This window comes from Branchiostoma lanceolatum, chromosome 7 (assembly GCF_035083965.1).
Source record: "Branchiostoma lanceolatum isolate klBraLanc5 chromosome 7, klBraLanc5.hap2, whole genome shotgun sequence".
Classification (NCBI taxonomy): domain Eukaryota; kingdom Metazoa; phylum Chordata; class Leptocardii; order Amphioxiformes; family Branchiostomatidae; genus Branchiostoma; species Branchiostoma lanceolatum.
The window spans coordinates 6,669,388-6,688,961 of NC_089728.1; the positions used below are offsets into that span (position 1 = coordinate 6,669,388).

The 19,574-nt window shown below is 44.2% G+C and overlaps 2 protein-coding genes across 2 annotated transcripts; one reads left to right on the forward strand and one right to left on the reverse strand.

The window, feature by feature from the left end:
• Window positions 1-281: 281 nt before the first annotated feature.
• LOC136438897 (fatty acyl-CoA hydrolase precursor, medium chain-like) lies at window positions 282-7,344 on the reverse strand. Its single transcript, XM_066433918.1, has 10 exons — window positions 7,223-7,344; window positions 6,231-6,372; window positions 5,744-5,969; window positions 5,360-5,539; window positions 4,516-4,790; window positions 3,918-4,020; window positions 3,173-3,355; window positions 2,308-2,464; window positions 1,240-1,465; window positions 282-624 (listed from the first exon to the last, which is right to left on the reverse strand). The coding sequence occupies exons 1-10, from the start codon at window positions 7,305-7,307 to the stop codon at window positions 417-419; spliced, it is 1,785 nt and encodes a 594-aa protein (XP_066290015.1). The 5' UTR covers window positions 7,308-7,344; the 3' UTR covers window positions 282-416.
• A 3,101-nt stretch (window positions 7,345-10,445) lies between these two features.
• Window positions 10,446-17,629, forward strand: LOC136438900 (cytochrome P450 2U1-like). Its single transcript, XM_066433920.1, has 7 exons — window positions 10,446-10,862; window positions 13,701-13,843; window positions 14,698-14,908; window positions 15,761-16,044; window positions 16,400-16,588; window positions 16,933-17,068; window positions 17,400-17,629. Exons 1-7 carry the CDS (start codon window positions 10,487-10,489, stop codon window positions 17,576-17,578), a joined length of 1,518 nt encoding a protein of 505 aa, XP_066290017.1. The 5' UTR covers window positions 10,446-10,486; the 3' UTR covers window positions 17,579-17,629.
• Window positions 17,630-19,574: the final 1,945 nt, after the last annotated feature.

Here is a 19,574-nt window from a genome sequence, read left to right on the forward strand (position 1 = left end):
TTGATACTGCCTTGTCACTGATAGATCTGCTTGAAGATTACTCTTAGCGACCGAAAATATTATTGCACCAAAGAAATTGGCCAGGACGCTGCAGAGACTCCACGAACCGCCAGGTGTCCCCACTGTCTCACGAGCTTATGCAGAAATATTACGTATGCGGCATATTTTGACCTGGCTGTGACCTAAATTGTATGTGTGTTAGCGTTACCTTTGACTTTATAGTGGGAATATCATGCAAAATGTACAAGTATGACTAATTAGAGTGACAATAAAACACAGCGTAAAAAGATTCGTTTTTATCGATGAAAATCAAGTTGCAGTTGTATCAAGGACTTGGTTGTATCAAGGAGGTGTTAAAACCTCATTGGATGTATTCATATCTGTGTTCGTACAGAGATAAAATCGGTCAGTACAATTCAGAGCTCGTCTGACCCTACGATTCGAACCTTCTTTCCCAATAACCTTGGAACCTCCTCGTTCCAAAACTTCATATTGGACTCTCGAATCTTGACGTCAGCAGATGACGTCACGTCTAACTTGAGGTACTCCTGTGATGACGAAGAGTGACGTGGCCATTTGACGGTGTCGCGCATTCGTGCTGCTCCCGTCGAGTCGTTGGGATCCCTTTGGAATTGGGAGAGGAGACATTGTTTCAATAGGTTAGAGAAAAGTAACACAGTTTACACTAGAATGTTTATCTTTATCCAAACCAGACAGTTCTCAACAATATCTTAGTGCTTCCACCGAAGAACGGTAAAGCCTAGCAAATCGAAGAGGGAGAGCTAACTATGATTTGGTCTGTTATTCATCAGCCAAGCACAGTGAATTTTTCTGCTACGAGGACATACTAGTACTCATAAGATACATTATTTTGTCATGGATTGGACGTAACGTTGGTTTGAGCAATTTTCTCAATCACACAGTAATAATTAGCTGGAGGTAAAAGCACAATAGCTATAAAGTGTGCTAATCCTGCCTAATCACCAAAAAATTATAAACCTCGCGATCGGTTATGCAACGAAACATGATGTGTAAACTCCATTTATGCAAATTACGAATATCGTCTTAACTGACGTTTGAGAACACCTAAGTGACATAAAAGAAGTAAACGTTCATGAAAAATATTCCTCTTTAACGTTAAGTCAAGTATACAATCCGAAAAGGACCTATGACCTTAATTGTTAAAATATCAGCCTCAGTTGATAAGGTAGCCATTACGACAACTGCATGTGGACATACCCGTTTGCGGCGAAGTTGACCCAGTACGCCATCATGTCCAGACTCAGCTCCCGCTCTTCATCTGTGAAGCTGTACTTCCACGAAGCGCCCGTGTCGTCCAGCAGTAGCGGCATCCCGAACAGGTAGAACAGGTCGTCGGAGTGGTCGGCTTGGATGCGGGGCGGTCGCGAGGCGAAGTACGAGGTGCGGCGCTGAAACTCGTACAGGTAGACACCCACAGAATGAGCTGTGTGATAGAAAAACACAGATTTTGACTATTACACTAAAACTATAGTAGAGTGGAACTTGTTACCACCAGCTATAGGAGTATCCTTATCAGATAGCTTTAAGAAACGCTTGCAGCTAGATGTTCAAAGGTTGGGTGTGGCTGGTCGTTCACGTGCCTGCGAAGCTGTGTTACGCTGAATGGTGGTTTATGTGGTGGTCTTGGGGTACCGGCAGAGGAATTATTAAAGTTGACATTAAAGATCTTAGGAGAAGGAGACACCTAGAAGGTGCGAATTAAAAAGTAGGCACCGTACATGCTGCTGCCTGAGTCATCCCGGGGTCAGGACATCTCGGTTTGGCTGCACCGTCTTTAGGAAGGGACTCAAGATGGGGGTTCCATGTTCGAGGAGGTACCTCGAGCACGTTAAAGGGGAGTGACTGCTAGCCCTTCCCCTGTAAAACTCTGCTACTGAAACAGCAAGGAAACTTGCTGCCCTATGTGCCACTAGGCACTCTACAAGGAACGAACGAAGCCGCCAACCCTGTTCTATCGACAGACGGAACTGTGCAATAAAGTGAACTCTTTAACTTGCCGTGACGTTGCTGCCGGTTCTGGACAAAGAGCCACTAGGCACTAAAATGGTCTGAACGTAGGCTCTACCAGCCTCCGCGGGTCGCTGGGAAAATAGTAGAAATTGGCCAGATAGAGTCGGCTGAAGGGAGTCGGCTACGGAGAGAGGGTCCAATATTGCCTGCGAATATTACCCTCAATGGCCAAAGTCCCCCGCCAAATGTTCTCCCTATACCATGCGCGGTTAGTCTGGTAGAGACTAGTCTGAACGAACGAATGGACGAACGTACCTGCTGCTGCCTGAGCCATCAGAACGGTTGGTGCAGTGAACCAGAAGTCAATCAGGAGTTGGATGTACTGGTCACGTGTGGCGATCGGGTCGTCCGGCCTGTCCGGGTCCAGGTACTGGTCAATCACAGGGTGGACAATCGCGTTGACATCACCGCCCTAGTAACAAGAGGACAAAGGTTTCATTTGATTTGATTTATTTGCACATATCAAAATCAGTTTGTAGTACATAATAGAAAAGAACAGAACAAAAAATACACGTGCTGGGGGAAGACATAAGGCCATGATGGCTCATACAAGGTCTTCCCCCATCTAAATTAACAAAAATAACATAAATCTAACAATTCAAAGGTGGTTGCTACATTCCCAATCCCTGCCGATAACATGTCCGTCAACAGAATGTGTCGCGGTCAAAGAAGGAAAAGCAAGGAATTCCGATGATCTGCAACGACCTCATTTTCAGACTCTATATCAACTCTCATAGTTCCGTCGGGTATTCCAAGAAAAAAAGAACAGTAGCCTTCTTGATTAAGAATGTCTTGAACATCTGAAGTTCACATACTCCGGGATTACTGATGCTGCTTTAGTACATCTCTTTGCAGACATTGCTTGTTTGTTCGTTTGTTTGTTTGTTCCCATGAGGCGATCTTAGCTACAGGTAATCTGATTCAAAAGACTTTTTGTTACATCACACAATGTTCAGAGTAGAATAATGCTCACCGCCCAAATGTTCGAGATCTTTTCTTATTCTGCCAAAGAGAAATGAGAAAAAATGTTACCACAATACACAGGAGACAATTAGAAACTACCGATTGCTCTTAGCCAAGCATATACATCTACCATTAGATGGAGCAGCGCGGGCCTTACCAAGAACTGGTCGGTGAACCACATCAGGTCAGTCGGTAGATTCTCGTCTAATTCGGTCCTGTTCATCCCGTCTTCATCGATGACAGTCTTCTCGATAGCTTCAGTCATCGTATTTCCAAATTCATAGTTGTTAGTTCCCAGCAGGTAGTCCACCTTGTTAACCTGCCTCTTGTTCATCATATCCTGTGAAAAACACGCAATACTTTGTCAGATTCTCTGTCGGCAATGTGACGAGGTGCGTTCAAAAAGTTCGCTTCGTCAATAATCCCCAAGTAGATGTTGGGGTGGGTGATCGTAACGTTTTACAGTTATACAATTTCTCGATATGCTAGTATTGACTTGTTCTGCCAGTTCATTATGGTATTAAACCCCAGAAAATGGTCACTCGAAACGTCCGGAAGTAATTTCGGTATCTAATCCAGTTATAGACATATTGAATTGTCTTCAAATATTGTTTATCTGGATGTCTAACCTTCATCAACGTAGTCATTCATTCATTCATAAAATAGTCAGGAACCAAAGGAGTACTCTAAAATATCCCATAAGGCTTTGCCCAAGGCACATCCACACGATCCCCCAAGATGGCTACCTGTGAACGACTTGAGGCAAGGTCTTCAGCAATGCAGCTCTATATAAATCAAGTTATAGATTGTCTTCAGATACTGTTTACCTGGATGTCTAACCTTCATCAGCGTATCTGATGATTTGGTTTTAAGATGCCATGATAAAATAGAATGGTTCATACCCAGGGGCTCTCTGGGAGAAACTCGCCACCAACTACTGCTGATGCGTTCATCATGACAGCGATGTCTTCAGCCATCGTTGCAGCGACCTCTTGACCTGGTTTTCTGTACACAAATGATAAGATATAATCACTGTTCCTGAATGTGAAATTGCTTGAACTCGTCAATGCACATTTTTTAGATACACTAGCTATGGATTCTTTTAAACTACTTTCCTTAGCGGTGTTTCGGTCAATTTCTTCAACCTGCTTTTCATTGAAGTTGTCAAGTAATTCATACCTGTCCTTACGGAACAATTAGCTCAAATCCAATGATTAAGACTAACACAACTTTAGACTTCTGCGGGTATTAAACAAAACAAAAATGACCCGAATCAGATTCAAGATTGAAAACTAAACTCAGCACAACAATAAGTTCGGAAACTTGATTTCGGTGGACAATATACCTCCGATTCTCAAATGTACCTTGTCAATTGCATCGTATCATCAACCTTACAGTCCGGTCTTATATGTAGCTTGTACATGCCTGTTGTGTTGCGCAATGAGGCGGTTTACCGTGTATGCCATACAAACAAAAAAACAAAGTTTACATTGAACGCACCCTCGAAGACAGCTCATCATCTCCGCATAAGGGGTTGTGGTGCAGTTGAATCCACGAGCCATGTCCTCCGCCCTCCTGACGTCCCCCTTCTGTGTGATCGGCACTCCCGCCACGCCGCTCTGAGAGATGGCCCGATAGAACAGCCCCGTTGCCATGGGAGACATGACGAGCAGGGAGACGGCCCAGCCTCCTCCGGACTCCCCGAAGATGGTGACTCTGTCGGGATCTCCTCCGAAGTTCCGAATGTTCGCTTTCACCCACTGGAGAGCTTTTATCTGTCATGTAGGGCATTGTATAACATGAGTACCATTTTCCGTAGTGACCGCTGTCTTAATGCTTTCCCTGCTTGCTAACCACGGATCCTCCGTAGTGACCGCTCGTGCGAAAAGCATTGAGTCAGTGGTCAGGATGATCAGCAAGCGAAAAGCATACGATAGGACCTGGTCAATGTTGATTTAGAGAGTGAACGCTAGCCTGAATTACGAGTCTGGTGATATAAGTGATGAGCAAGTCTGGGTTCTGTTTGTGTATATTTAGCAGTTTCTAGACGGAACAAGACGGAAAGGACGCGTATATATATACAGGAGAATTGCACCTCTGCTGTAGTGATAGACTGAAAAGACACGACGGGCGGCACCAACTTCCGGCCACCTTCGACCCGCTCCTGACGTCATGTTTTCAGGAAGTCACGTGCGAGAAGCAACAAACATCCGGGCACCTTCGACCCACTCCTGACGTTTCTTTTTCAGGAAGTCACGTGCGAGAAGCCACCAGGTTATATCTATCCGAGGAAGGGCATGAAAAGATGTACTTTAAGAAATTGTTTTAAGAATTATAAACTTACCACATCGAGAAGTCCGAAGTTGCCCGGTGCATCGTTGTCCAAAGTCGGCAGGAAGCCCATCATGCCAAGCCGGTAGTTTATGGTTACCATGACGACGTTATGTAATGCTGTCGGGATCTCTGCCGGGTAGGTGTCCCCACTGCCAAAATACATCGCGCCACCATGGATCCACAGCATCACCTGAAATAGTCATTGCCTACGTAACGGTGTGTGTAGCAAATTTGTCTTTATTCAATACTTATATCAACCGTACATATAACTGCAGTAGGGTGTGCAGATCGAGTATTGGGCTTCACAGCCGCGCGAGAGCTTGCAGAGGAAGACAACCTTCCCATTGATCTCAGTTCGGAAGCGAAAAAACATAATCTTATTCATGATACTTACAGGCAAGCTGGAAGTGGAGGAAACTTCGGGAGTGTACACGTTCAGAAACAGACAGTCCTCGCTGCTGGAGTTACTGCGCCACAGAAAGAGTTCCTGCGTCATTGGGTCAGGGAGCATCAATTCGAATTCCTCTGGCCCAAAGTCCATCATTTGGAGGCATCTGTTTCCAAAGTCGGTGGCGTCTCGGACGCCTGTCCAGCTGCTGGGATCCTGTGGAGGGCGCCACCTGACGGAGGGTGAGAGAAGTGCAGATATACTGAGCTGGAGCTGAGGTTTCTACTTTTGTGGGCGTGGCCTCTAACCAATTGTCATTTAATACACCCAATACACAATCAACTTTATTTGTCTTATACCCGCTTTCCAAACTTGATTCAATTATTCACTCATCGAGGTGAAGTCTAGATCTCTCTCTTTCCTCCCCTTTCTCTTTCGCTATTTCTTTCTTCCTCTCTTCTTTACAATATATGTTTATATTCATTCGATCTACCTGAGGTCCCCTACAGGCGGAGCGGCGTAAGGAATGCCCTTGAAGGTGAAGACGCGGTCAAAGACGGTATTTCCGACGACAGAGGCGGTAAGGAACTCTGAACCTTTCACGTCGCCATAGGTGGTGGAGACAACAACGGCGTCTAGAACAGGAGGAGATGCACGGGAGAAATACTTTGGCATGACCTTACGTCGTAATAAGTTATTCGCATTTCTTCTTAAGTACTACAGATTTCAAGACACCCGATAGCAGCCTCACTGTTCTAATTAGTTAGTAATTGAGAGACCCCGGTTCAAATCCTGGGAATATGGCATCTCGGTTGGAAGACTTAAAGGGGGGGGGGGCAGTGTTCGAGGAGGTTCCTCATTGAGCAAGCGCTAGCAAAACCCCTCCCTGTGAAAATATACCCTGCTACAGAAACAGAAAGCAAACTGGCTGACCACTAGACACTACAAGGTGAACAACCAACGGGAACCTGCACGATATCGATAGTCGAAGACCTTTATGTCGTATTCCGGTCATCTTGTAAAAATAGGACGTTCCGACATGACCTTTGTACTTGTGACCTTCTCCTAACAACCATAAATGCTATACGTGCACTACGGAAGTTCGTTCGTTCGTTCATTGTAGTGCCTAGTGGCACATAGGTCAGCATGTTTCCTTGCTGTTTCAGTCACAGAGTATTTTTTACAGGAGAGGGATTGCTAGCCCTTCCCTTTTAACGTGCTCGTGGCACCTCCTCGAACACGGGACCCCCATTTTACGTCCCCACTCTAAGGAAAGTGCAGCCCCAACCAAGATGCCCTTCCCAGAATTTGAACCGGGGTCTCCCAGCTACCAGCTAATTCGAACCAGGAGCTCAACTGTAAGGCTGCTACAAGTTGAGCTACGGGGACATCGCCAGCAGCTGCAGGGATATCCTTTAATTGCACCACGAAAGGCCAACAAGGTAATCTATAGCGTACCAAGAATCTACGTGAAATCAACCTTACCTGATCCCACAGTAAGAACGGCTATCACCACTGAGAAGGACACAAACATACAAGGACCTCGCGAGCAACCGCGATAGACGGCCATTTTTAAACACTGTTCAACGCGGACCTGAACGTCTAAATGCCACTGGGAAGGGAGTCAGCCTTATAAAGAAAACAGGACAATAGAACTTGTTTGACTTCGGTCACCGAATCGCTACGTCATTGTAGACACAAGAGCGAAGCGGGTCAGCGACCAGTAGGGCAGCACGCGAATCGACCGAAAAGTCGTTCCTGTCAAATGTGATTTGGTTTGGGGTGAAATATACATAGCCTCCATAGCAGGCTCTTTGGGACTTTTTATGGTTTGTAATAAGTGGCTTATGATACTCTTTTTGCTGATGACTTCTTTTTGTAATGGGTCGCGCCGCCAGCCCGTAACCATTAGGTCCCTAAGACCAGCACAAAACTAAGTCATCAGCAAAAAAAGTATTTATGATAAGCCACAAAAAATCCCAGAGAGCCTGCTATGGAGGCTAAAATATACCCGTTAGAAGTGTTCTTAAAAGACAACTCGTTTGTTGTGTACGACGTCATAGCGTCCAGTTATATCGGGACGACAAAAGGGAGTTTGTTCATGGTTGATTGCACTTCGAGTCCAGGTGTGGATGTGACATTTATCTGTTGTTGATTTCTCTGATTTTCCACCGAACAGCACCGGTACCGTAGTTCGAATCCTCCCATGATGCAAGGATGTATGATGAGAGCAGTCTGCTCAAATAAGAGGCGGAACATTTCTGACGAAGGAGGTTATGCTACGGTCATATTTCCAAACCGGGGCCCGGCCGGGCAGTTTGCGGAAACGAAAAGTATGATATAAAAGACAACAAATACACAAAACGCAAAAAACAATCAAATCATTAATGATCATCAATATGTTGTGTAACGGTCCGTTATATTATCACGTTACACTTTTATTTTTCTGTTTCCGACCGGGCCCCAGTTTGCAAATGTAACCGTAGCATTATCCGGAGTCCCTTGTTTATTTGACGAATATAACGTTAACGTTATGTTTATTCTATTAACGTTAACGTTACTGGGTTTCTGAATCATCCATCGAATTGCCTGCTATTGTTACAATCATTCCTTCCAAGGTCGCCCCCCTCCCCCAGAGGTGGCGGTAAAATTACGGTTCAACATTTCTGCAGCATCGAGCCTTACTTGACACCTTACGTATATCACCCATGTTGTTGTGGGTTCTAAAACACCAGAAGACGCTGGAGTTCGGCTGACGTAATGAATTCATAACCGTTAGATTGATAAGAGACTTCTTTGCCTATAGTTTGCATCGTAATGAGACAAATAAAATTCGTATGAATTCTTTGGCACCCCTGAGAGAGAGAGAGAGACTCGGAGAGGATGAGAGAGAGAGAGGGAGAGAGAGAGAGAGAGAGAGAGAGAGAGAGAGGATCAGAGAGAGAAAGGATCAGAGAGAGAGAGAGAGAGAGAGAGAGAGAGATAGAGAGAAAGACGTACCCTGAGCATGTCTGTTCTGTTGTACTGACAGTTCTTCACCCAGTCCGGTGTGACGGCTCCTAACCCTGGAGCGAACAGACAGCAGTCGTTGTTTTCTGCCAGCTGCTCGCCGGGTGGTTCACGAAGTACGTGTTTCCCTTCGCCATTAAGAACGAACACGTGCAGTTGTGTTTTTTTTGGGGGGTGGCCGAAGAGCGGCAGGCACCAGTTGATAAAACACCGCGTAGTGTCTGCAAAATTATGAATAATAACTTATCTGAAGTACAGCCAAAATGTACCCATCTGAGTAATGAGGCTGTTGTAGTGCCTTTTGACGCGCTCGAGGCACCTCCTCGATCACGGGTCCCCCGTTTTACGTCCCTTTCGAAAGAGGAATGCAGCTCTAACCAGGATGCCCTTCCCCAGATTCGAACCGGGGTCTTCCAGTTACCAAGGAAGAACGGATGTCAAAAATCACCAGCACATTGAAACATAGGTATGTGTAAGTGTGTATGTATGTGTGTGTGTGTGTGTGTATGTGTGTGTGTGTGTGTGTGTGTGTGTGTGTGTGCGTGCGCGCGTTTGTGTGCGTTTGTGTACATCTGTGTGTCTGTGTGTGTGTGTATATTGTCCAGTGAATGTAAAATATCACACATTTGTTTGATTTCACCGTTTCAGCAGCGTCCAGCCCCAAACCGATGTGGCCGGACCAGTTCACGTCCAGGTTCACCGTCCGCATAGAGAAATTTGGAAGCAACTTCAGCAAACCTGGCATCGTCTGTTACGACTGGAAGGTCAAGGTTGGTAATAAAGTTGATGATGATGATTCGTCTTTTTTTAAAATATGTATAGAAAAAACAAACATCTTATATTGCGAATATCATATTGCCAACAATCATTGGACAAATTTCAAATTCTTACGAAATCTTGGGTTGAGCTTAGAAATTACCTTTGCAATGTGTTTCTGGATACTTAGTTGTCAACTTATAGCCCTAGTAACTTTAATTTTCACTTGCTTTGGGTCAGAAATGGACTTGTCTTTGATCTTTTTCAATCATCCCATTAAAAGATTTGAAAAAAGGCCCTCAGAAGAATGAGGAGCTCTTAGGAAATCTAGGCCAGGTCTTAGAAATAATGTTTGTAGTGTCTAGTGTGCCTTTGTGTGTGAATAGTTGTTCGTCAATTTTCACCCTAAGTAACTCAATTCTTCCATTGCTTTGACCCAAAAATTGACCTGGAACCTCAGCAATTATTTCACAGGAACAAAAGAAGAAATCTTTATTGACAAAACAAAAGTACAGCGACTTTCGTAAGGTCTTCTACAACTATAAATGCAAACAACAAACAATGGGATACAAAATGATTAACCTACGTACAAGTATATGGATACTTCAACATGTCGATTTTAACCTATCACTTAAACTACTAGTTCTAAGATCTAAACATTCTTTGATATATTTACCTATTTGAACACAGTAAGGGTTGTCTCCTTCTAGAATATATTATCTATAGAATGGCATGTATCAAATTCTGTTGAGCAAGAATACTTAAGGCATCATTCCCCTCATGCACTGCTCAATCCCTGGATTATAAATGGTCCATTCATTTCTTCATATGTGATAAATTTCTTCCAAATTTGGTGGAGCAAAGCTGCATTCTGTTTCCTCAACGTCTGGACTTCGAACGTCCTTGAAAGTCACGTGTTAGTGCTGCGCAGAACGGATGCGCATATAGAGTTGTAGACTACTTAACTTGAGTGTCCCTGAAAACATGGCTTCACTCGTCGGTGAGACCGTCCAAGAGATTTTGCAGATCTCTGGGCTGACTTTGCAAACTTGTCTCGTCTTCTGCTTGGCCTTTCTTCTGGCATGTGTATTTTTGAAGCGCCCCAGAAACCTGCCTCGCTACCCGGAAGGACGCGTGCCTGTTCTCGGGCACCTCCTCGCCTTGGGCCGAGCGCCTCACCTCAAGCTGACGGCATGGAGGCGGCAGTACGGGGACGTCTTCACCGTCAGGATGGGGATGGAAGATGTGGTGGTTCTGAACGGCTACACTGCCGTCAAGGACGCCCTCGTGGACAGGTCCGAGCTGTTCGCATCAAGGCCGCCAGTCTACCTACTTGATGCGATTTGTGGTGGTGGAAAAGGTTATTATTCTGTCACAATTCCTTCTCCCTGTCCAGACGATCAAATTTTCTTTCCTTTATGCACTAGCTGCTAGCATATTAGGAAAGCTAAGTTTCATGAATAAGCAGAGAAAAAGATATGTCAACTGATCTTCAATATATACCCCGAGGGGATACTCGCCCTATCAAAGTCCAACTCGCTCCAACAATCAATTAACGTTACCAAGTCGCCCTAGGTTTTATACAGGTTCACACCTAGAGTCAAACGAAAGCAAAGGTTAAAACCATAGAGTCATGGCCATGGGGCTTTCTAATGTTTTAACATATAAAACTAGAGTTCCACGAACACATTATCTTCGCCAAATAATCAAGGCTTATTGTGGAGAGTGATTAATATTTACATGCTTATCACCCCCTGCAAACTTGATCATACACCATACCGTTTGAAAGTTATGATGGGGGGGGGGGGAGAATGAGTCCAGTCTAGGGATAAAAATCATTTGGTGGTACAGGACTAGTATATGTGTATAGTGTGCTGATATATGTTATAACTGGTCATCAAAAAAATTGAAAGTTATAATTAAATGGTACAGTCAATATATATGAATAGAATAAATCTTTATTCCATATCATACACATTTTGCAAGACATAGTACATGTTACTTTTCCATACGGTGCTAGGTAATACCGAGCAGTGGTGCAGTTTTGGTGCAGTGTACTCTCTGAGCAGAGGAGTGGGTCCGGCTGGTTATTCACATGTTTTTAGGTGTTTTGTAAGGCTTTCTATTTTGTTCCCTTTCCGTCATGTCTCAACCCGTGTGTTGGACAAAAATGCCGAAACTGAACACTTTAAAAACCAACCGGACCCACACATCTGCTTGAATTGTAGCGAGACTGCCCCATTTGTTTATTTATGTACCCCATCTGTTTATTTATGCTTCTAGGCAAGGCCTTCTGCTGGCCTGTTTCGGGAACCCTGTCACATGCCCCGTTATGGAATGTAATGGATTTACAATTATCCTTACTAATTATGCAGATTAGCTCCTGTTTTCTATAATCAGACATCGATTGTGCAAAGCACCATCTGAGCTCTCTACATACAAAACTTCACGACAATCTCTTCACCCCTTCTCAAGTAATACGTGTCCGAATGTCAAAACAAAAACACCCACTGCAGTTCTGAACAAGCCGCCAGGGGGCCCAAACTTACAGAACTTACTTCTTGTGTCATGAACTATCTACCACACAAATATCATGACTATAGCACTTTCAGAAAATATGCCAGTAAATTTTGAAGCTCCGCTGCAGTACCTTAGGTACTCGCTAGAAGGCCGATTATCGAATTTGACCTTCCTTACCGTAAACCCTACCCATCCACTAAATATCATACAGATCCATCAACAGCTTCTTGAGTTATGTTGTCCACAAGAAAATACACATCCACACAAAGCCCGCTGCAGTACCGACGGAAAATGCCAGGAGAACCATTTTTGAACTTGACCTCCATTTCTACAACATCTACACACCTGCAAAAAATCATGAAGATCCATCAACGTTTCCGTCACTTTTTTTGCCTACATACAAACGCACGAAAATTAAAAGTCCGCTGCAGTATTGTTGAAAAACGCATGGTGAACCGTTTTTGAACTTGACCTTCCTTTGCACAACCACTACACACCTACCAAAAATCATAAAGATTCATCAAAGGTTTCTTGAGTTATGCTCTTGACATACATACAGACCCACCAAACAGCTGGCTCAACTGAAAACATAATCTACCCCGAGTACTATAGTACTCGGCGAAGATAATTAGAATATCTTTACAGTCTTTGCGGTGAGCCTCTATAAAACCAAGGTCGACTTGGTAGGTGATCGTTAGGGCGAGTTGGGTTTAGGGCGACTCGACTAGAAATCGGGTCAGGGAAATTGCTCCACCCTCATTAAATCAGGACCCCTATCGCTCCACGTTACATCGCTCGCGAAAGGGCCCATTTCGCGAGCGATGTTAGCTAAGCGATGTAACGTGGAGCAATAGGGGTCCTGATTTAATGAGGGTGCATTGCTCAAGGACAAGGACAAAATGGCAAACCCCAAAACCTTTTCGGCTCCGCCGAACTTCCCGCTCGTGCCTTCGGCATCACTTCGGGTTTCGCTCGGAAGCTCGGCACGGGTGATCCCCGCGCCGAGTACTTCGCCACGATCGGAACTTCAGCAGCTATTCAACGACAATATCTTTAATTTGCCTACCACCTGTGCTTGTACTGCTTCTACTAGAGCAGATTATTGGGTGCTCCGACTGATCTTTCTTCGCAGCAAGGGACTGGATTGCTAGGTCCTGGAGCGGCGCTAACTCAGGTTGACCTCCCTACAATAATTGTCCCAGGTACGGCCATTGGACTGTAGGCTTTGAACCATTCACACCACTGGAACCCTTTTCGATAAGTGTGGTGGGTTCTTTTACGTGCTCGAGGCGTGTCTGCCCCTTCCCTCAAACACGGGACCTCCATTTAACGTCTTATTCGTCCCAAATCGAAGCTAGGTATTCATTTTCGGCGTGAGAAAAGTCGTGTAGAGTGCCTTTCCCAAGGTTACAACATCGGTGACACCTCATGGGATTTGACCTCTGGGTTCTGCCATGGGCCAAACAATCTAACCGTTACGCCAACACGATGCCTTTAAATCTAGATCTAACTCTCAAGGCTCTTCCTGTACGTAGTTTAAACTACAAATCTCAATAAGAGCACAAGAGAGGCGCATTGTCTTGCTTTTGATATCCGATCGTCATGATCACATTTCCTGTAGAGCCTATATATTGAATTCTGTATAGAAATTACACGGTGGTCCTCTATTTTTCCAAAGACGTAGTTGCTGCACGTTGGGGGAACGACTTCAAACAGAGGAAGAGGTTTGCCTCCACCGCCTTAAAGGACCTGGGCATGAAGGTCGGACGTGGCAGCATTGAGAAGAAAATCGGGGAGGAAGCGAGCTGTCTCTGCAACAGGGTAAGATAGATAAAACATTGGCATGTTGAACAGTCTGGTGTCTCTCGTAAAACATTGACATGTTGAACAGTCGGGTGTCTCTCGTTGGCAACGTGACTTATTACCTCCTTGAAAATGGAGGTATTGTTTCTGGTGTGCCTGTGTGTGTGTCTGTGTATGTGTGTGTTTGTGTTTTTGGATATTTGTGGTCAGCATAACTTAAGAGCTTCTGCCTCGGGTGGATGGTAATGATATTTGCTGTGTTGGTAAGAGCCTCTGGGTGGATTGTAATGATATTTGCTGTGTGTGTGACATCGTTTCGCCCAGAACCGAGAGGTCCCGGGTTCGAAACCACTGCTATGTCCCTATGTTGTGCCCTTGGGAAAGGCACTTAACACGACTTTTCTCACTCCAACCAGGTGTGAATGAGTACCTGACTTCGGTTGGGGAAGGTCGTATTGAGGTCTCTTGCTGGCGCCAAATGGCAACCTCCCAGACCCTTGCGACAGTTCCACAAAGTGCAAGTCTGGAGCAAATATGTATCTGTTGTGTATTATGTGATTGTAAACCCTGCAGCAATTCAGCACTGGCTGCCAGTGCACGGGTGATTTCTGACCAATAAACCATTATGTGTAGGTTTTGGGAATACGAAGGTCGAGGTCGATTTTGGACTATTTCACCTACAACATATTTCATTCTTGTAGAGAGGACTATCATCTAAATTGGATTAGGCTAATTACAGCCTTATTTGCATGATCGATTAAAAAAAATGAAACAACAAATCTACAAGATATGAGGTATCCGAAGTTTTGTTTACATCAGATTTATGGAAGTAAGCAGATGGCCTAATTCGTTGGCTGCTTTGACTTTTTCAGGTAGCAGAATACGCGGGGCAGCCCGTGGACATCGCCCATGACGTCACCGTTTCGGTCGCAAACGTCATCTGCTCCATGATATTTGGCAAGCGCTACGACTACGAGGACGAAACGTTCCAGGAGCTCTCGAAGGCTGTTACCGCCGTAGCGACCGAACTGTCGGCTGGCCAGATCATCAGCGTCTTTCCTTTCCTGCGCTTCGTTCCTGTAGGTAAATGGAAATGTTTTTTTGTTTGTTTGTTTGTTCACCGTCACTCGGTCCACGGTGGTCAAATTCATGCTCAGAAACTCCCATGTCCAGCCGAATTCGAACGATATTGGACGATGCTCGAAATGACGTAATTCGATCCGAACGCGCATCCGATTTGGGGTCACCTGCGGTCATTGCATGTTTTTACTCTAAACCCGCGCGGTCAGGCCCCTTTTCCCGCATCAGGAGAAAAACTACTTTTTTTCACAAATTGTACCTGTTTTCTGGAGAGTATATCTATACTGGCACTTTGTTGTGGACACCTGACATGTAACGAAGCTACTGGTGTCATTTTGGTGACCTTGAATATTAGAAGGAGTGTTTACGCCGATGTCAATTATCCCCTCCCCTATCCGTTCGGCATGACATGCGTTCAACTAATTACTTATTTTGCTGTAAATTGTTTGTTATTTTATTTATTTATTTCCCGTGACACCCCCCTCCACTTGGACCCCTGGGAAGAACGTACATGTATATATATGTAATGTACTGGCCGACAAGGCCTTCCAAGGAAAATAAAGGTTTACTACTACTATTACTTCAAACATCGTTAAGGATCAGCTTCAAAAAGCATCCACCTTACCTCATTAACGGCTCAAAATGACTGTAACGGTTTTGCAACATCTAGCTTTTGCTTATCTTTTGACAATGTGAAGTGCTTCTCAAGGCAGCATGTAACGAAATACCTGACCAGCACCTTCTAACATCACCTCAAATGATAAATGGCTGCTATTCCAAAATTTTGAATAAACCAGTGCTAAAGTTTTTTTAGGACTACAGAAAAGGACTTATGATCCCTACACGTTTCCCCAGTGAACAGATCTGGTGCCGATTTGCTCAAACACGTCTCGAAGCTACAGGCGGTGTTGTGGGAGGAGCTAGCCCGCCATCGTGAGAACCTGGATCGCGAGAATCCCCGAGACTTCCTGGATTTCGGTCTGCTGGAGCTCGAAAAGCACGAAAAGTTGGACGGTCTGACGGACGAGAACGTCATGTACATGGCCATGAACCTCTTTCTCGCCGGAACAGAGACAACCAGCAACACTCTGCTGTGGGGTCTTCTCTACATGACCCAGAATCCTGCCATTCAAAATAAGGTACTTGGACAGAAATACATTGAATACATATTGTGCACCTTTGAAAGAAAAGATGGAATTCCGGAAGCGTGCCTATTACTACTACTTCCTATGCATGCTAAATAGATAGTACACATTTTCCGGAATGGGCGGATACTATTTATCAATTTGCCAGAGGCCTGGGAGTTCACCTGCTTGCAAATGTGCTGCAGCTCTATACCCGAATAAGTCATTCACCACATTTGCCCAGCTTCTGTTGTTTTGTCAGCAGGCAAACCAACCTGGTGGTCTCAAACTATCAATACTCTACTGGTGTAATTGTTTGAGCGAGCTAAAGGCTACTTTAGCAAGATTATCGGTGTTTTTGTCCAAACAGATACAGCAGGAGCTTGATGCCGTCATTGGGGAGAGTCTGCCCGCCCTGTCCCACCGTTCCCAGCTGCCCTACGTGAATGCCTGCCTGTTGGAGGTCATGAGAATCCGCACGCTTGTTCCTGTTGCATTTCCTCATGCCACCACGCAAGAGGTTAAAGTGCAGGGATATGACATTCCTAAGGGAAAACAGGTATGCCAAGTTGCTATCGCTCGCGCGCACGTACACACACACACACACACACACACACACACGCGCGCACTCACACATACACACGCACGCACGCACACACGCACGCACGCACACAAGCAAGCAAGCACACACACATACACACACACACACGCACACACACACACACACACACAACAGTTATTCGGGCGCGAACTCCAGAAATAATACTTCACTTCCTGTGGCGTTTCCAGGTGACTTCTATCCAGGTCCAAGTACAAATATGCTGAAACGTTCACTGCACGACTGAAAACATTCCGATTCTTAACCTTTGATACGTCAAACGCTTTCCTCGTTGCTTGATCCAGGTACTTCCGAACCTGTACTCCCTCCACATGGACCCCGCCTACTGGCCTGATCCGGACCGGTTTGACCCCGAAAGGTTTCTGGACGCGGAGGGGAACGTCATTAAGAAGCCTGAGTCTTTCCTGCCTTTTGGAGGAGGTAAGGAGATATTACTCTCCAAGCAGAGCATGGGTTTCGGCTGGTTTTTGACGTGTTTTTATGCGTTTTTGTCGGGCTTTCTACTTTGTCATCTTTTTTTTGTAAAGCCAACCAAAAAAAAAAACTATACAAAAAAAGATGACAAAGTAGAAAGCCCGACAAAAACGCCTAAAACACGTCAAAACCCATGCTCTGCTTGGAGAGTAAGGAGATATCATGTTTGCCTAATGCTTCACTTTATGTTCATGCAAATTTTTGGGCCACGGTAATGATAATGCACTTCCTATTCGAAGAATGGCTCGTTTAACTACGCGGCATATTCTATTTCCAGGCCGACGTGTGTGTGCTGGGGAGCAGCTGGCCAGGATGGAACTTTTCCTGTTCTTCTCAACCCTGCTGCAGTCCTTCACCTTCAAGACGCCAGAGGGCGCTCCTCCTCCAAACACCGACGGCGTCCTTGGAGTAACGTTGACGCCGCATCCGTTCAAGCTCTGTGCGATTCCGCGTTAGATTGTGCCAGGCGTCATTTGACGATGGAATGAAAAAATTCATTGTTCGACAGTCAAGGCATAATGTGTTGTAACAACTTGTGATAATCCCTGCGCAGGTCCCGCTACAGTACCTTAGAAAGCCGCTAGGGGGCTCTTTATCGTACTTGTCTTTCGTTCTCCCGACCCCTACCGAATATCATAAGGATCCATCCACAGCTCCTCGAGCGGTCCACACACACACACACACACACACACACACACACACACACACACACACACACACACACACACACACACAGACAAAAGGGCACACACACACATATACATACACATACGCGTGCGCGCGCGCACACACACACACACACACACACACACAAACACACACAAACAAAAAGGCACAATCAAAGGGTTCAAGGAATAATAATAAGATCAAGAGCTCGCTGGATGGAGCTAGGGGATAGATGTACTAGATATTTTTTGAATTTGATACATAGAAATTACACTAGAAAAAATATTCAGAAATTGAAAATATCAGATAATACATTTACCCATGATCCCAAAGAAATTCTAGAAAAGCAAAGAGAATTTTACTCTTCACTTTATTCTTTTGATGAGCCTCCCACACCCCTAACCCCCAGTAACACAGAGCATTTTTTCCCAACACAATATGATAAACGACTGACAAATGAACAGCAGTGGGCCTGTGAGGGTCAAATTACAGATGAAGAATTACTTAAAGCCATTAATTCATTCTCAAATGCAAAATCGCCTGGAGAAGATGGTATTCCGGTGGAAGTATACCAACATTTTTACTCTATATTTAAAAACCCCATGCTTAATTGTTTCAACTATTCACTTTCACAAGGTTTTATGTCTAATACTCAAAAGCAAGGACTAATTTCTTTACTATTAAAGGAGGGGAAAGATGGTCAACATAAAGATCCCACTATTTTGGATAACTGGAGACCATTAACACTGCTCTGCTGTGATACCAGAATTTTATCAAAATGTTTAGCCCTTAGAGTAAGAACAGTTATTACTGATATAATTCACAAAGACCAGACAGGATTTGTAAAAGGGAGATTCATCGGGGATAACATAAGACGAATATTAGATTTGATAGATTATTATGAAAAAGAAGAAAAACCTGGCCTGATTTTCGTGTCTGATTTTAAGAAGGCTTTTGACACCATACGATGGGATTTTATTATTCAAGCACTGGAATTTTTTAATTTTGGCCCCCAGTTTATTTCATGGGTTAAAACGCTATATACTAACATCACAAGTTCAGTTTTGAATAATGGATATATATCACAGCCTTTCACATTACACCGTGGGGTCAGACAAGGTTGTCCTCTTAGTCCATATTTATTTATCATTGCAGTTGAAATGCTAGCTATACGAATTCGCTCTAATCAAAATCTTACTGGTCTTTCTACCTTGGGAAAATTTACAAAAATATCACAATATGCAGATGACACAAATTTCCCCTTTGACCCCAATTTAAAATCGTTTTATGCTCTTCTTGATGACTTAGAAAATTTTTCATTGATATCTGGCCTTTCTTTAAACTTTGAAAAATGTAAAGTTGTCAGAATTGGGACTTTAAAGAATAGTAATTTCAGATTGCCCACCCATCTACCTATTCAATGGGTAGATGGAGAGGTTGACATCTTGGGCGTACATATTCCAAAAGACTTAGAAAATATTGTGGACTTAAATTTTGAGCCTCGCTTAACTAAAATAGATAGGCTTTTATATCCATGGAAAGGAAAGATTTTGTCTTTGCTTGGAAAAATTACAATTATTAATTCCTTAATAGTCCCTCAATTTACACATCTCTTTCAGATTCTCCCAAATCCAGATAAATCTTTTTTTAAACGATATGAAAGGAAAATTTTTTCATTTATCTGGAATAATGGGCCTGAAAGAATAAGCAGGAAAACATTATACAACTCAATTGAAAATGGTGGACTAAATCTTAAGAATTTATACGCTTTTTCTCTTACTATTAA